A 12,609-nucleotide genomic window follows, 5' to 3' on the forward strand; every position below is an offset into this window, starting at 1 on the left:
ATTGTTCATCGATAATTGCATATGAGTTCTATAAAAATGTGATATATCTTTGATTATATATCTCCCGTGTAACTAGGGAACCTCTTTACCCTAACACATATCTCATAATTTGGCGAGAGATTACTTGCACTATTATCTCATCAGATTACATGAGAATCCACGCTAGTAGGCTAGTGGCGATTCCCCGACTACAATATATTGGTTCTTACATGTGTCTCAACTACACTCAATCTCGCCAACTAATGACCCTCATGGAGTCACTTTTCGAGTCAAAGTGCGACCCTAGTATATAGAACCTCAGTGTTGTCTCAGGTAATAAGTACTAATGGTGTACAATCATAACCACAAACTTATTTACTCCATGAATGGTAACCACATGAAAAATCTTATGGAAGGTTGTTCAGTAAACTCATCAAGTGAGCACACATATGTATGCTTGAACATCTCCACATTATTACCAATGAAACGAGGTACAAAACATCACAGATCCAGGTCTCGACTAGCGACCTTTATGCTTTTTTTTTTCAGGTTGCTGAATTGACTAGAAATTTGTTTAGAATACACAATAACTTAAATATGTGTTTCATGATTGTCATCATATGTAGGGATTTAAATTAACCAAGCAGCTCGCGAGGTAGTTGGAGCTCGGTTCGGTAAAAAAACTCCTTTGAGATCGTTCATTAATTTTATCGAGCCGAGCTGGAGCTCGATTTCGAGATCGAAATTTTTATCGAGTCGGGCTCAAACTTAAGGATATTCGACTCGTTTATTGATTTAACCAAAAAAATTATTAGTCGTAGCCTGCTTAACGAGCTCGAAAACGAGCTTGCTTAATAAGTCTGACTAGTTAAATATCATAAATGAACTATTAACAAATTGAACTCGAACTATTGACGAGCTTATTAATTTCAAAACGAGTCGAGCTCGTGCTTATATATATTAAACCAGTCGAGCTCGTGCCTGACACTATTCGACTTGATTCGACTCGACTCATTTACATCCCTAATCATATGTACAATCTTGTATTTATTGTACTACAATATATCTAAATCTAAAGTATTCATATATATATATATATATATATATATAGCAAACAATAATATATAATAAATTAAATATCATAATAAACATAAAACACAAATTATTTTTAAATAAAAATTGTAATATTACATGTGCCTAAAATCTTGAATCACAAGTTAGCTTGTTGGATCTAATTTAACAGCTAATATGTATAAAAACTACATGAATGATGTTAGAACGAGCGGACTTCACATAAAATAATTTTGTTTTTAATAAAAATCAACAAAATATTTTTTTTCATGATCTTTCTTGTGCTGTTCCCAGAGAGGTATGAGTGTACATGACGAGCGATAGAATAGCCCAAATTAAATGTCCACAACTGTCACACACCAGCTTGCTTCTCTCACATATAACTGAACACAACTCTCCACTTTCCACTCTTCCATACAGTCTTTCCAATCAAGATTCGATGAAGAAGCACCTTTAAATCATTCAAACACCTTCTATTTTCATATATGAGATGTCGTCACCATTGATGATGCTATTTACAGCAACATTTCTTGTTCAGTTCTTCATGCATGCAGACTCGACCACCCACTCCAAAGATTTACATGTTCTGAAGCAGCTCAAGGCCGCCATCAATCCCTCCACGATAACTCCCGGTTCCTGCATTTATTCATGGGACTTCACACTCGACCCCTGCGACAACCTCTTCACTGAGAAATTCACCTGCGGCTTCCGCTGCGATGTCCTACTCAACTCGGTCTCTCGAGTCACCGAACTAGCACTCGACTCCGCCGGGTACTCCGCCTCACTCAGCGCCGTTTCTTGGAACCTTCCTTACTTGGAGAACCTCGACTTATCCAACAACTTTTTCGCTGGCCCCATACCTGGCTCTATCTCGCGCTTGACTCGGTTGCAGCGTCTCGCCCTCTCGCGAAACTCGCTTTCCAAGGCGATCCCCGCCTCTGTAGGCTCGCTACCCAGCCTGGAACAGGTCTATTTAGACAACAACATGCTCAAGGGGGAAATCCCATCATCTTTCAACGGTATGAAGAATTTAAAAAGGCTAGAGCTTCAAGGGAACAAGCTCGGCGGCGCGTTTCCTGAGCTGGGTCAACTCATTAACTTGAGTTTTCTTGACGCAAGCGACAATGAGATCTCCGGCCAGCTACCTGCTAACCTACCACCGTCTTTGTTCGAACTTATCATGAGGAATAACCAAATAGAAGGGAATATCCCGTCGACACTCGTCAATTTAGCTTACCTGCAAGTGTTGGATGTAAGCCACAATAAGCTGAGTGGTTCAGTTCCGGCGAGTCTCTTCACCCACCTGTCGTTGCAGCAGCTAACTCTTTCATTCAATCAATTCGGGTCGGTCCAAGTACCCATCAATTTGGGTTTGACGAGTCAGCTTATATCGGTTGACTTGAGCAACAATGATATCCACGGGTTTTTACCCGGCTTCATGGGTTTAATGCCCAGATTATCGGCTCTATCATTGGAGAATAACAAGTTTGTAGGTTTGATTCCGGCCCAGTACGTGCTGAAGGTCTTGGCAGCGGGTTCGGGTCAAGATGTGGCCCAGTTTGAGAGGCTCCTACTTGGAGGGAACTACCTGTTCGGACCGATCCCGGGTCCTTTCCTGGATTTGAAACCGGGTTCCGTAACGGTCCGTTTGGGGAATAACTGCTTGTACCGGTGCCCGGTTAGGTGGTTCTTCTGTGAGGGTGGTGCACAGAAGTCCTTGATGGAATGCAGAGGCTTTGGAGCCATCATTCCTTGAGTAGTGTGGTTCTTATTTATTTTATGGTCCCTAACTAATTAATTATTTGTCTGTATATTTTTTACTTTCTCCAAATATAAATAAAAAAAAATTATTTTCCTCCTCTTAACTACAATGTATTAAAAATCAAATATATTCGCACACAATCTTAATATATTACTTCAAAACGTATATCCAACCATCTACGTATATTCAATCTTTCTGCCGTCAAATTCAAAAACACACGCACCTGGATTTTTCACGTAGATCTTCGTGTAATAAAAATATAGAATGTAGATACTGTCAAAAATATTGTATAGCTAGAGGTACAACGTGCTACTGATAGACGAGTAAAGGATATTATTAAAATTAAGTGTGACGTATGGTGATGTCATCCATATTCACGTGCCTCCACTGTTCGAAAGTGGTGATGAATTTTGAAATATTTACCCAAAGTTTGTGTGATTGCGGTGCCCACCCCGATTGTTTTAGATAAGCTGGAGATGGATTTTTTGGGGTGCTGTGCTGAAAAACCTGTCTGTCTACTTTTATGTTTCTATTTGGTCACTGACCCACCACGCATTACTTTGTCTGAGTAACGACGAAATCTCTCTCACTTTTTAAAAATAAGTCTTGATTTTATTATTTATAAAAAAATTAATAAAATATTTGATTTAGTTTTTCTAATGATTAAAATTAGTATGTATGATTATTTGAATAAATGTTTAAAATTATTCAAATAATATAATAAATATATATTTAAATTTTAAATATTATTATAATAAACTATTATATAAAACATGTTTATACCATTTGAGATAATGTTCAAATGAGGAAAACAATCTTCTGTCGTCAAATTAATTTTTCACTATGTTTATTCGATATTTTGATTGAATTAAGTTGTTACTAATAAAAATAGAAAAAAATTAAAAATTATATATTATTGTCTATCAAAATTTTAAATAATAAATAAATATTTTCAACAATTCAAAAAAATCATTTATTAGATGAATAAATTATAATTAAATTTTTTAATTATTTTAGAGAACAACTATATAGATAGAGAAGTTTTAATGAAGATACATAAAAATAATATCTATTTACAGATAATTAATATAAAAAATTAAATGTGACACTGTTCATTAAAAATTGAAAACATAATATTATATAAAAAATTATTTAATATTTTAGAGGGTAATGAGACTTAGTTATATAAAAGTAATACAGAACTCAAACTGTAACCGAAATTAAATGAAATAGTAGAATCAACGTAAATTGATGGGTTAAACGTACATGAATGATAGTAATACTGAGATGAATGACCTCCTTTGGAATTTCTCGTGCGTTAAGTTGATGACGTTGCGACGTTTGATTTGGTTGGGCAGATGGGCCTAAAAGAGAGATACTAGATTTTAACGGATAATACTATATTTGTTTTTTTAAAATGATATTTCATTAAAAAGGGTAAAAAGAGTACATAGTACAAATACAATGGGAATCCCCAAGAGATAATCGTATGAACAATAGAACCTCAACATCTACGAATCAAGATACACAAAATAAATCAGTGGCACTCGGTAGGCATCTGTATGTGTGAATCTGAATCTTCCTTATGAGTTCTTCGACCCTCAGCTTTTCATCTTCAAATAGTACTCAATTACACATGTTCCACACATGATAAATCGTCGTAGCAAGGGCCGTGGCTCTCATTCTATTAGCCGTAGAATTCCCTCTATATGTTTCAGTGAAAAGCTTTGAGGATGGACGTAGGCGTCCCATAATCTTCTTCATGCCTAACCAATGTCGAATCTCATTCCAAATTAGTTTCGTTATTCTGCACTTGAAAAATAAATGCTCATTCGATTCTCCCACTTCTTTGCATAGCAAGCACATTCTATCTTCAACAAATCCCAACCTATCCCGAGTCAGTAGTTTACGGTGCGCAATTAACCACATTAAAATTCGATGCTTTGGTAGAATGCATCCCCTACACAATAATTTACTCCAGGGACATTTCCCTTTCGCTTTCACAAAGTAGTCATAAGCTTTCGGCATTCCCTTTGGCTCTTGAAACCACAAGCGGAGTTTGGATGTCACAATTTCTACCGTACCCATTTCGCTAAGAAGCTTATCTCGAATGAGCAATATCTGTTTTATCAGTGGCGAGTCATCTTTCTTCACTTCTCAATTCCATACTTCACCAAAGCAACTGTAGATGTGATTAGCCCATCTAATCCAAAGGCATTCTTTTTTCAAATGAATCTTCCACAGTGTTTTGGCTAATAGGGCCTTATTCCATGCCTTGAGGTCCTTTAAACCCAATCCTCCATCCGGTAGAGGCTTACAAACTGTATTCCAAGCAATAGGTGGATACTTCGTTGGCCAAACAAACTTCCGACAAATTGAGTATATTGCTTCAATCACGCACATTGGGACCGGGAGAATAGATAACCAGAAACACTCTATCCCTTGCACAACTGATCAAATCAATTATAATTTCCCTGCATAAGATAATGACTGTCTTGGCCAAGAACTTACTTTCCTCGCAATTGAGTCAACTAGGATGCTGTAGTCCGCCGCTCTCAACCGACTGGCCGCTAATGGAACCCCTAAGTATCTGAAAGGCAACATCCCTCTTTCAAAACCAGTTATCCCCAAGATATCTTGTGTCACACCATCATCAACGCTAGCCATGAAGATATTAGATTTCATTGCATTAATACGAAGCCCAGCTACATCCCCAAATTCAATCAAGCAACGCATAAGCATATTCACACTACGCACATCTCCATGGGATAGGAGTAGTAAATCATCTGCTTAAGCTAAATGGGCAATCTTAAGCTTGCCACATTTTGGGTGAAACTTGAAAGTAGGAGACATGGCCATACGTGACAGTGATCTAGAAAGTACCCCAAGACATAATGTGAACAACAATGGTGACAAAGGATCACCCTGCCTCAACCCACCCTTACCATTAAAGAAACCATGCATCTGGCCATTAACAACAACCGAGCGAGGCCACAGGTTCAAGTCTCATAAGAAGAATAGTACTAAAATAGTTACGTCAAATCTTAGCAGAGTGATCTATACTTTTAAAGGGATGTTGGATTAAGCGTGCATGAGTGAGAATAGTACTATGATGTGTAATCCCTGAGATGTTCTCGTGCGTCAAGCTACTGACGTACCGCTTGATCCGTTTGACTTGGTTGGTAATAAAATAGTTACGTCATATCTTAGCAGATAATATTGTATCTACTAGGGATATGGTCGACGGTAGGGAAAGGTAAGACTGATCTCTAAGGGATATGAGACAACACCAACAAATAGAACTTCCCCTGACTCACTGGTTTATACCCCTCACAACCACGGCCACCCAAAAAAAAAAACAAAAAACAAAAAACAAAAAAAACCACTTCGCCTCCACATCGCTGAAGGCTTTGTTGGAGAAGACAATTGCTCATGCAGCAATAGTGCAATACATAGCCCAGAAACAAGAAACTCCGGTGATACAATCCCCCACATTGGATCATCACACCATCGCCAAGATGGGGTTGTAGGAGAAAGAAAAGATATTGTAGGGAATGAAGTTCCAGAAGCTCATACCAATAAGGAAGTAGCAATTAAAGAAGAGGATACAAGAAGCCACGTTCCTTCTCTTAGCTAGGATGTTTGCATCCTAATTGGTAGAGAAAGCTCTTTGATGATCTTGCCTGCTCGGCATAGCCCTTTCTCCACTACTATATTAGCCGAAACTCTGCCTCCTAGAGTTAAAATAGAAAATATGTTCGAGCACAATAGCACCGGCGATCCCCAGGATCACAGGTTTGACGCCAAGAAATTTTTATATGACTTAAGTGATGCTGCCTATTGCAAAAAAATTCGCACAATCCTTTTAGGTCTTGCTCTTGCCTAGTTTAACAAACTACCCCCAAAGACGATAAGAAGCTTAGAACAGCTCACCTAGCGCTATCTTCATCGGTTCTCTATCAATAGGAAGAAGTATCCAAACACAACAATGCTCCTACTCACCATAGTCCAGTAAAAGGGAAAATGCTTACGGAAATATGTGCAGCGGTTCACTCATGTTGTCCATGAAGTGTTGCTCGTTAATAATGACTTATTGACATGCATCATGCAATAGAACCTTCTAAACAGGAAATTTAAAGAGTCCATAGCTAGGAAACCACTAAGTACCTTGTATGAATTATTTGAAAAGGCTGAAAAATACACACGTGTTAAGGAGTCTATTGATTAGTACTACCTGGGGAAAGGGAAGAGACAGGAGAAAATTCATGAAAGGAGGAAAGAAGGCAAGAAGCAAACAGATCAAGGCCCCCGTCTTTTATACGCTCTATCGAACACGAGCTTGATAGATTTTCTATTTGTAACTGAACAACGGGGTCTGCTGCAAACCCCACATCTGATGAAGGAGAACCAAAGGAGACAACAATCAGAAGAATGTTTCCATTTCCACAAGTATAGATGACATGTGAAATATCATTGTTTTATCTTGTGCATTGAAGTTGAGAAGCATATTCAATAAGTATACTTGGAAAATTTGGTAGATGAATCTTGTGATCACCAATGATACGAGGAGTGTCATGTTGAACTTTTGGAAGAGAATCTCATAAATGGAGGTGTGATCTCTATGTCCATCACTTCAGGGTAGACCCAAAGGCGACAGTCAGTCAAGCAAGACAAATTTTAAGCTTAGTACACAAGTCTGTCAAACATATTGCCGGTCTACATTTTAGTTATTCTGCATTTTGTTAGCATTTTAAATGTAACCTCAATAGATATGAAGTTCATTGAAATCGTTACTTTTATCCAATACCAATACTACTTCAACATACAATAGAAACATTATCTCCCTTCTACGGACACTTAGTTCAAGCGTCATAGTCCCGAGAAGTCAGTAAAATTAAACTTAGCGTAAGAGGCCTGGCCAGCATAGTGATAGGCTCTTAATAATTTATAATTTTGTTGTCATATTTCTCATTGTTGTCACTTCCGACGTGCTTAATTGATACATTTTGTGTTATTTTATTGTATAAGAAATTTTTCTGCTGTTGGGATAAATATAGGCTAAAAATGTGATTTTATATCACAATTAAAGTTGTCAATGCGAACTTTGTGGAGGACTTGAAGCAACAAAAATTCAGAAGTGATATTTTCCACAAGGTGGTGTGACCATGCTTTGTGACTATTTTTCAGCTGCCTGTACAACTGAATCTGAAGTCCGAAAATTATAAATATAACACCAGATTTTAGACTCCTGATTATGGTGTTTGACTTGTGAAAAATTTTTGGAGAGAGATTTTGTTATTTTATTAAGGAGAGAAATAAATATAGTATAGAGTTTTATTCCATGAAAACTCTATACTCTTTTTTTGATGTTTTTTAAACTAGGTTTTCTTTAATTGGTGGACTTTTCTCCTTGACTCAATAAACACTACACGTGAAGCTAAAGAGAGGCGCACAATTTCAACTGAAAAGAATACACACGTGAAAGACAAGAAGAAGAAGGCACATAATTGTCTCCCCAATTTTCTCCACGATTCTAGTACTTCTCTTTTCTTTATTTATTTTTATGGAGATTGTAAACCGAATAATGTTTGGCTAAGATCTTATTTATGATTCAAGAGATAATTTTGTTACCTCGATTTTATCAATGTGAGGTTTTGTGTTTAATTTAATATTCTTGTTCATTTCAAGTATTTGTTGATCTATATTTAATTCAACGAAATTTGTTTGTTGATTAATATGACAATTTAATTATATATATAATTTTCTACGGTTATTCAGAATTCATTGATCCATAATTGTCATGAACGATCGAAACATGAGTAGCGATAGATTAGGTGTGTTCTCCTATAATAGCATATTCAGTCTAAATAAATCAATGAAACTCGATCTATCAATTGCAGCTATCTCGATTGTTAGATTTTAGTATTAACTGTTTTTACAAAACGAAAATGCTTTTTTTAATTAATATGGAACACTATCGTACCCAGTTAATTATTAATATGTTTTGACTGGATGATGGGTTTGCCAATTAAATTAGAAAAATACAAGGATTTTAGCAGCTATCCCTATAACCCTAGGGTTCATTGCTTGAAAATACATGAATAAATTAAATGTTAGCCGATGATTAGTGATAAAATCGAATATTGAAACCCCTTTGAATCAGAATTTGCTCGTATTGAGTTCTTCATTTAAATTCATTACTTTTCCTTGCTTGTTAATTTTAGTTTTACTATTTTATTTAGTTAGTCTTTATCCAACAAAATCCCCTTTTAAATTTGGTGGCTCTACGACAGCATACCAAATTTTGGCGTCGTTGCCGGGGAGCAATGCAAGGCTAGTTTCTTTCGAGTTTAATTATTTTCTTTTCTTTTTATGCCTCGTTCTTCTCGTGCATGTAAACTCAAATATATTCTAGAAATCGAGAAGACAACTAGAAGATTGAGAAAAGAAGCAAGGCTACGAGGTAAACAATCATCACCATTATCATCTTCTGGTTTAAACGTAGCATTGGAATCAATTGACACTGGAAGAGAATCCGATCTTGATCTTAACATTAAAAGAAGTGAGAGTGACGAAGAAGTAATGGCAGAACCAGCTCAAAGGACCCTCAGAGAGTTAGCTAACCCTAATGTTATCCAACAACCATCATGTATTCAATTACCTACTAGTACTCACGCTAGCTTTGAATTAAAATCGGGCTTAATTCACTTATTGCCTAATTTTCGTGGTCTAGCAGGCGAAGACTCTCACAAGCATCTAAAATAGTTTCATATTGTGTGCACGGCCTTGAAACCACAAGGGATTACAGAGGAGCAATTCTCATTGTGAGCTTTTCCATTCTTTTTAGCCAACAAAGCTATGGATTGGCTCTACTACTTGCCCTAGCAAATAACACTCAAAAAAATTTCAACAATAAATGAGGGCTAGCATTCAGAATTTGAGCACTCAAGTGGTAAAGAATAGGAGGTTCGAGAAATTGTGGTACAAACATCAGTCAAGAAAAAAGAAGAGAATGAGATAAAAAATGAGGATAAAATACTAAATCAAGATGATGCACTGAAATGTAAGTTTTCTCCTTTGTTTGAGTATAAACCTATTCCCCATTCCCTCTTTCATTGAATATGAAATGTTAAAGTATTAAGGAATTGAATGGCACTTTTCATGGATATGAGGTAAATATTCCTTCATTAGATGCTATTAAACCAGTATCTCGTTATGCTAAATTTTAAAAGAATCTTTACAAAAAAGAGACATAAGTTGAAGGAGTGTGTAAGGGTACAGGTAGGAGAACATGTTTCTTCTGTTATTCAAAGAAATATTCCTATCAAATGCAGTTATCCAGGTATTTTTTCTATCCCTTGTACAATTGACGATAATAGACTTGAAAAGGCTATGTTTGATTTGGGTGCTTCTATCAATATCATGCCATATTTTGTTTATAATTATTTGGAACTCGGACCTTTAAATGAAACTGGAATTGTAATTTGTTGGCTGATAGGTCTAAAGTTTATCCTAGAGGCTTAATTGAAGATGTTCTTGTGAAAATTGACAATTTGGTTTTTTCTACCGACTTTTATGTGCTTGACATGTAAAATGATGATTTGAATAGTCAAATTTTGCTAGGAAGCCCATTTTTTAAAACTTCAAAGTCTATCATAGATGTGGTACCCTTAATATGAAATTTGATGGTGAGATTGCTAAGTTTAATAATTATGATACCATGAAATATCTTTTTGGTGAAAGTACTATTAATACTATTGATGTCACTGAAAACTTGTCATAAGAAAATTCAAAAATTATTGATAAGATTGATTTAGAGAAGATTATTGAAAGACATGTTGAAAATCATAATACTATAATTTCTTTATATGATTCGCATACATCTAATATTGAGCGAAAACTTCCTCTAGGTCAAGCCAAGCATGTGCTCATGGAAAATGGAGGAAATATTCAAAGGATATGGATTTCCAAGAAATTCAAAGAGAACAGGAATGCATAGGCAAAAATTTGCTATGAAAATACTCAAGTGGCATAAAGTGGACAAAGTGACTATCTATGAACAACCATGAGCAACAAGAAAGAATAAAGTCGAACAATGACAATAAAAAGAGGCACTGCTTGGGAGGAACCCAAAGGGAGTTAGTTTCATTTATTTTATTTTTATTGATTTTTTTTAAATTTTTATCTCTTTTTACATTTTAGCTTACATTGAGGATAATGTCTGAATTAGGTGTAGGATGTGGTATATAGCTTTATTTCTAGTTTCGATTTGTATACAAATCTGAAAAAATAAAAAAAATTAAAAAACTGTCCTTGAACACAGTAGATGTCTTCTAACAAAGCGTGATCACATCTTGTAAGAAAACATTTTCTTATATTATAACAAGGAGACACCAAAAAAAAAGAGTAAGACAGAGTGAGTTGTTTCATCCATAAAGCATCTAATGTTTATTCGTTATCTCTCTCATTTGAATAATGAATTCTTTTGCTGAGAGTCTATAAAAAAATTTATGTTTTCTTTGTGTGCAACTGATTTTGCATTCTTACTACTGCATTTATGGGTAGTTGCTCTTCATGATGAGGTTAAAATGACAAGTGTATGGGGTCTAGTACACATACTGTTTTTCTTTGGTGAGTTTTGAGCTGTGAGCAATCATTATATTATGCTTCATTTTCTTTTATTGTGTCTTGTTCATGCATTGTTGATTTTTCTAGAACTTGTATTGTTATACATGTCTTTGTTAACATCTTGTGGTGGATTAGAGGAATAAACAAACAATAAGGGCATTAGGTTCAAACCATTTTCTTTCTCATCTTTGGTGTCGTTCTTTGAGCTTACCCGAATTCATAGACCCTTAGTGAGCCAAGTTCGAGCCCGAGCCTTTTCCTTGGAAAATAGCCATATTACAAATCATGATAAATTCTTTTTGTTGGTTATTCCTCTTTTTGAATCTTGAATTGGAGAATCATATAAAATTTTCGCATTTAGCATCACTTTGAGCCAAGAAAGTACAAATTGTTGAGATTAAGCGATTCAAGCTTAAAGTCATTGCCTCAAAAACATCTTATGCACCAAAAAAAAAAAGAGAAAAAAAGAAAAAAATGATTATTTTGCATGCTTTGATGTTATAATTAGATTGAAGAGGTTGTTGTTTTCGGATGCGATTGTTTTTGTGAAAAGTGTGTATGTTTTATTTTGTTCCACAAACCTGTTGTGCATTCTTTCTTACCTGACCTATAGCAACGGTACAACATATTTACAGCATTTGTTTGTGCATTTTAATCAATTCATTTGGTGGAAGGATGTGATATATTTGCGAGCTTATGGTAAAAAATCTTCGGTGTTTTCACATGAGAGTTTTTTTATACATATCAAGACACTTAAGAGTGAAATAAGCGAATCTTTTGACGTGTGTTTGGGTCCCATGCATTTTAATTTCTATACATTCTAATGGAGGTGATTGTTCATGATGCTGCTATGTTAGGTGCTCAACGATTAAATTGTTATGATGCATGAAATTTTTTACGGATAAGTAGAGGAAGCAGATGGAGGAAAAAGAGTTGAAATTATGAATTAAACTCTTTTATGGTTGAGAACAAGCATGGTTAAGGTGTGGGAGGTTTTGCGTAGCTCGTAATAGTTTGTATTTTTGTTATCATATTTCTCATTGTTGTCACTTCCGACGTACTTAATTGATACACATTTGTGTTATTTTATTGTAGGAGGAATTCTTCTGCTCTTGTGATAAATATAGGCTAAAAAGGTGATTTTATATCACAATTAAAGTTTCCAATAC

At 35.5% G+C, this 12,609-nt stretch overlaps 3 protein-coding genes across 3 annotated transcripts; 1 reads left to right on the forward strand and 2 right to left on the reverse strand.

Moving 5' to 3' along the window:
- The first annotated feature begins 1,340 nt into the window (after positions 1-1,340).
- Positions 1,341-2,909, forward strand: LOC142529818 (uncharacterized). The gene has a single exon (XM_075635469.1). It carries the CDS (start codon positions 1,541-1,543, stop codon positions 2,804-2,806), a length of 1,266 nt encoding a protein of 421 aa, XP_075491584.1. The 5' UTR covers positions 1,341-1,540; the 3' UTR covers positions 2,807-2,909.
- A 1,529-nt stretch (positions 2,910-4,438) lies between these two features.
- Positions 4,439-4,900, reverse strand: LOC142528452 (uncharacterized). Its single transcript, XM_075633504.1, has one exon. The coding sequence runs from the start codon at positions 4,898-4,900 to the stop codon at positions 4,439-4,441; it is 462 nt and encodes a 153-aa protein (XP_075489619.1).
- A 69-nt stretch (positions 4,901-4,969) lies between these two features.
- Positions 4,970-5,776, reverse strand: LOC142528453 (uncharacterized). The gene is made up of 3 exons (XM_075633505.1): positions 5,632-5,776; positions 5,324-5,517; positions 4,970-5,176 (listed from the first exon to the last, which is right to left on the reverse strand). Exons 1-3 carry the CDS (start codon positions 5,774-5,776, stop codon positions 4,970-4,972), a joined length of 546 nt encoding a protein of 181 aa, XP_075489620.1.
- Between the last annotated feature and the right edge of the window lie 6,833 nt (positions 5,777-12,609).

This window comes from Primulina tabacum, chromosome 16 (genome assembly GCF_025594145.1).
Source record: "Primulina tabacum isolate GXHZ01 chromosome 16, ASM2559414v2, whole genome shotgun sequence".
Classification (NCBI taxonomy): Eukaryota; Viridiplantae; Streptophyta; class Magnoliopsida; order Lamiales; family Gesneriaceae; genus Primulina; species Primulina tabacum.